Source organism: Leuciscus leuciscus (assembly GCF_965113295.1).
Source record: "Leuciscus leuciscus genome assembly, chromosome: 15".
In the NCBI taxonomy this organism is placed as follows: Eukaryota; Metazoa; Chordata; class Actinopteri; order Cypriniformes; family Leuciscidae; genus Leuciscus; species Leuciscus leuciscus.
In genome coordinates, this window is record NC_138739.1 from 22046752 (window position 1) to 22052751 (window position 6000).

Consider the following 6000-nt stretch of genomic DNA (forward strand, 5'->3'; position numbering starts at 1 on the left):
CTAGTAAGAATTACAATTACAGAGCTCTCTAATTCAATTCTTACTAGTAAGAATTACAATTACAGAGCTCTCTAATTCAATTCTTACTAGTAACAATTCCAATTAGAGAGCTCTACAAATGAATTTTTACTAGTCATATGTATGGCAAGCTGTTTTAGCTTAAATTGTACCCAGCGTTACTCGTCGTAATTGCATTTTTACTAGTAAGAATTCAATTAGAGAGCTCTACAATTCAATTCTTACTAGTAGCAATTACAATTAGAGAGCTCTCTAATTCAATTATTACTAGTAAGAATTACAATTACAGAGCTCTCTAATTCAATTCTTACTAGTAACAATTACAATTAGAGAGCTCTACAAATGAATTTTTACTAGTCGTATGTCTCCATTGACTTCCATTCATTTTTAATTACGGAGCTCTACAATTGAATTGTTACTAGTAAAAATATGAATTAAAGATATGTATAATTGCAGAGTTCTGTAATTGAATTAAAGAGCTCTGCAATTACATTCTTACTAGTAACAACTGAATTAGAGAGCTCTCTAATTGGAATTGTTACTAGTAATAATTGGATTAGAGAGCTCTCTATTTAAATTGTTACTAGTAAGAATTGAATTGTAGAGCTCTCTAATTGTAATTCTTACTAGTAACAATTCCATTGTACAGCTCCGTAATTAAAAATGAATGGAAGTCAATGGAGACATATGACTAGTAAAAATTCATTTGTAGAGCTCTCTAATTGGAATTGTTACTAGTAAGAATTGAATTAGAGAGCTCTTTAATTGTAATTCTTACTAGTAAGAATTGAATTAGAGAGCTCTGTAATTGTAATTCTTACTAGTAATAATTGAATTAGGGAGCTCTCTAATTGTAATTGCTACTAGTAAGAATTGAATTGTAGAGCTCTCTAATTGAATTCTTACTAGTAAAAATGCATTTACGACGAGTAACGCTGGTACAATTTAAGCTAAAACGGCTTGCCATAGACCGCTCTTTATTTATTTATTACTGACTGTAATGTTCAATAAAGTGACAAATGTGATGTGTGACCATCTCTGTTTATTCAGCTGTATACTCATAAAATATGAGGCATACATGCGAGTCCCTTTCCATTTTATAAAGCATATTGATAAGGTATTAATACATATGTACATGGTCACGGAATCTGACAGGTCAAATTCATCGACCTAGCCTTTTTTGGGTGAATATGGAGCATGTCGAGGGCTGGTGACGTCATCCTCTATAATTCAGTGTGTAATATTTTAAACAACGAAGCAGCAAACGAAACTTTAACCAGCACAAACTATCGCACAAACAAATGAGACTATTTTGGGTGAATGTGGAGCAGGTAGGGGGGCTGAGTGACCTCAGAATGATATAAATAAATATTATTTTAATATTTAAGAAACCGAAGCAGCACAAAATAAACGTTTCTCGGCGCAAATTAGAACAAACATATGAGTCTATTTTGGGTGAATGTGGACTAGTTTGCCGACATTTTGCATTGGATTGGGGGCGGGGCCAACTTCACGCAGTGATTGACAGGGCGGGGCGGGCACGTGATCGGCTCAGAATGCATTTTCAAATTGCACATTGAATTTTGCTACATTTATTGCGGGACACTTAATGGAAATGCAATCGCAACTGTCTTGACTGAGAGTGTAAATGCAATTGAGAAAAAATAACATTTAAATTTTGCCACAGTTTTTGCTTGAACATGTTAAACATATCTAATCATTTCTGTAATACATTTTAATTTTAATTTTGCAACTTATAAAGCATTAAATTATGTATTCAATTTACATATTAAAACTAGTGTATGAAATGGCAAATGTAAATTTTATAATTGAATTTTCATTTTCATTTTGCACCAAACGTTGCACAAATGTATGGGAAAATTTAAATTTAAATACAGAAATGCATTGCCATTTTACATATTGCATTGTCATTTTGCATATTACATTTCAAATTGAAATTTGTTACCCATATGCTTCCATAGTATGGAGGTCTTACGGGCTTGGAATGACATGAGGGTGAGTCATTAATGACATAATTTTCATTTTTGGGTGAACTAACCCTTTAACAGTAACAACCACGAATACGCAAAGTATTGGATTTGTATCAGTCCTGTCCAAAAATTGCAGTATCGGAGCTGATAGATACTGAATATTGGATCAGTGCATCCCTATTGACAACCAATATAAATGTTTCATTTGAGTTTCCGGATATTTTCTACCCAGTTCATAGAAAGTGCACTGTATTTTTTTACGTTAACTAAGTTATTTCACAGCTCCTAGCTTTTCTTTTCACTACAACCACAAAATCTGTCGAACTGCTTGAAGTTGTATAACCTTAATGATCTTCAGCATCATTAATAAAGAATCAAAAATAAACACCAACCTCTTTGTTCTTCAGTTTCTTCATGTTCCATCCTGCAGGACTCTGGATCACTCATGTTCTCACTGTCCTCAAGCTTCTTCACTTGTAGACTGATGGGAATAATCCAGCATTTATTGGTGAACTGCAGTGGGAGGAGCTTCACTGAAGGGGAATCAGTGTGTGGTAGGAGGAGCAGATCTGCCCACATCAAAAATAAATCATCAAATTTGTTTTCACAATTTTACACATTGTATCCATTTGTGTTTAACTATCAAAATATACATTTGTACAAAACATGTAGAAAAACATGAATAAATACCAGAATTAAAATAATCCAAATATAAAGAAAATGTAAGAATATAAATACAGTAGGATAAACTAAACTAAAACTAACAGATTAATAAGCAACAAATAACACATTTAGATTAATTTTTATTTACTGTTTTTTTAGTTTGTAGTCGTTTTTACATAAAACATGTTTTTTTACAGACTATAACAAATAAATTGTAGATTTTCAAATTATGCAGTTTGTCTCAGTCTGTTGACACCAGTGAAATGAGCTTTAAGTGTCAGTTTACAGATGATTGAAGACATCAGCATAATGAATGAGCTGAAAACTATTAAACTATAGACATTCAAAATAGAGGCTTTTTTAGCAGCTGTTAATAGTGACACTCCTGAAACAAGCTATACAGATCAACAGCAGAGATCTGACTTTATTTGAGTCAGGATATGCTGAACTAAAAAAAACCTGCTTTGTCAGTATTGATTCTCACAATCTGAGACAAATAAAACATCAGTAATAAAACAAATGACACCCATCTTTGCAGTAGTTTTATTTTTTATTTTTATTTTTTTATCTTTTCTGCTTCTTTTATTTAGGAGACGTTTCATTCCCCACAGATACATAACTAGCCTACCCTAACAGTGGGATAAGATATTCATTTGAACTTAAATTTAGTTTGATTTTCCAATAACTACATTAGCAATAAAGAAATTAGATCATTCATTTCTCACAGCCTCAGTATAAAATATTTAGAAGTAACATGAAATGTGGAATGGGTATTCAGTTTCATTTTAACAATGTAAAGTAGGGTAACTAAAGCAATTTTTATGATTGTGTAAATATAAAAAGCACTGTAAACTTCCAATCTTATTTCAGAAGAGTGAGTCAACGCGGTGCACATTATAGATATCTCCCCAGTAAACAAAACACTTACAACTTTTCACAAAACAAATTCGTACGCTCTCTCTGGGCACTACCCGGAGCGATACAGTGTTGTTTGCTAGTTTCAGCCCGACTAGCCTACGCTTAGATTGTTAAATCTGGATCTCAAAGTGCTGTGATTAACAGTGTCAAGACACAAACAAACACTATATGAATGTTATAATGCAGAGCAAGAATCAAGGCTTCATCGGGACAGCAAGAATTATGATATCATTTGGTTTGTTGGTCCGTTGCGTTGGATTTCTTTCACACCTCAAGCGAACCGTCCCAGAGTTTTCAATCGGTCTGAGACCACCTAGTTCAGGAGGTTTTGGAGCGATTGTTCTGGCGTGGCAGCTTGGAAAAAATTGTATAAGGAGGCTTTGTCACGATCCACACACGGGAAACAGGGAGATCCAATTGCAGTAGGTTTTATTAAAGGGTAATCCAAATCGTAACCAGTCCAGGCAGGGGTCAAAACCAAAGAAGCAATCCAAAACATAAAACAATACAAAACAGACAACAAAGCAGAACTCGGAAGTGGTGTGATAATAGACAAGGACTCCGTGACAAACACTGAAACAACCAGGGTATATATACACACAGAACTAACAATGAACCAGGGAACAGCTGAGTGCAATGAACAGTGATTGGTACAGACAAGGATTGTGGGGAATGCAGTTCATAATGTGGATGACACCGTGGGGAAGAGGACCTCTAGTGGACACCAGGAATAACAAACCAGACACTGTGACAGGCTTTTCATTCCTCTTCTAATAAATAACCAATGTCTCTTATCATCTGCAATTTTCTGAGCCTTTTTAGTTTTTATACACAGCTATGAAGGAAAGTATCACAAATAAAATAGTGTTACGGTTTTTCTTTAGTGTGGATCTTTCATGTTTCCTAACTGACTGAAACTCTTGTCACAGTGTGAACACTTGTAAGGTTTTTCTCCTGTGGGAGTTTTCATGTGATCCTTCAGAACTTCTGTTCACGCAAAACTCTTCCCACACTGATTACATGTGTAATAATATGCCTCAAGTGTAGTATACAATTCAGAATTCAGCCAGCCATGCATTGTTTTATGAGTAATCACTGTAAATAATGAATCCACATGCTGGTTTATCTTCTTGAGTCTTTGTTCATCAGATTATATTGTGTTTATAATATTTTAAATCAAGTCACTCTGAGGTGTCAGAGCTCACACCAAGAGCTGAAAATGAAATCTGTTGTTTTATTCAGCTCCAAAAAGCAGAAGTTTATTGAAATGACGTCAGGTACAATGTTCACTGGATGACATCTGCAGTACACTAGTGTTATTTAAAAAGTCAATGATCTTTAGTTAGGCTGTACAAAGAGAAGTTGTAATAGTGAGGGTTTTATTCCCCACAACGTGCACAAAAGCATCTGCTTGAAACCACAGCACAAACATCATATACGGTACAACACAACAAAACTCAGTTACTTTTTTTTCCAATTTTTTTAATTTTATTTTATAAATAGCTGTCACATACAGAGATAACCCATATCGGCTGTTCACACAGGACTTGTGTGAAGCTGGACATGGTCAAGTTACACCCATTTTGCTTTGCATTTTGCAAACATGCACTAGATTTGACATTTTGTGTATATATCTCCCTCTGGTGGTGTCTGTCTCACAAGAACGTGTACTAAATGTCTGAGCTGCTTTAATAGTGCTGGCAAAAATTATAATAAAATAAAAAATGTAACCTGTCGTATGAATTAGGTTTAATTGCAGTTTTAAAGTTTTAAATACCTCCACACATGCCAGCATGTCGAAACGTGCATTTACTAGTTGCTATATCAACAGTATATAGAGAATAAATTGCGCTAAAATTAAGAAATCTTTGGGAGATAGTCTATTACTGAACATTTATTTAACCATTGCAAAAATGTATTATGTAAATTTTTCATCTGTTGTTTGGGGGGTTTATTTAAAATAACAAATCGGATATTATTTGAATCTTTTATGTGTAAGTTAAGAAAGTTATTTAATGCTGATCTAACCAGCAGAAGAAACTGGTTTATCCCAGTTTTGCAAGAATTTACAAAACAAATTGGCAACTCGAGCACCAGAATAAAAAAAACTCCCCACACCAAAATCTAACACCAAAGACACACTATATAATACCCTGAATAGCATTAAACCAGAAGATGACCTCATTATTGAATTGGAAATAGTTCCCTCACAAAACACTTCATTTAAACATGAACCACTATCAAACACAACTTTCCGATGCTCTTTGAAATTCAATGAGAAAACATAATCATCTAAATGCGATTCGTTAGCATTAACAAAAAAGAAAGTGTCGTGCTTCCCCTCTTAAAGATCGGGGACCGGCTCGTCGCTCTTTGCAGCCTCACAATAGACCTAAAGAAAAAGTCTTGA

General features: G+C 34.2%; 1 protein-coding gene across 2 annotated transcripts in view; it reads left to right on the top strand.

Annotated features, from left to right (window-relative positions):
- The window catches only part of LOC309475628 (natural killer cell receptor 2B4-like), a 50905-nt gene extending 48209 nt beyond the window's left edge, over positions 1–2696 (top strand). Inside the window, exon 6 of one of the 2 annotated variants that reach the window (XR_014197740.1) lies at positions 2440–2574. Coding sequence is in view for 1 of the 2 variants with exons in the window: in XM_082138494.1 (XP_081994620.1) it covers positions 2440–2691 (252 nt within the window). In the remaining variant the exon portion in view is untranslated. Of the gene's footprint in view, positions 1–2439 lie in introns of both variants that reach the window. The other variant, XM_082138494.1, reaches the window with a different exon arrangement.
- Positions 2697–6000: the final 3304 nt, after the last annotated feature.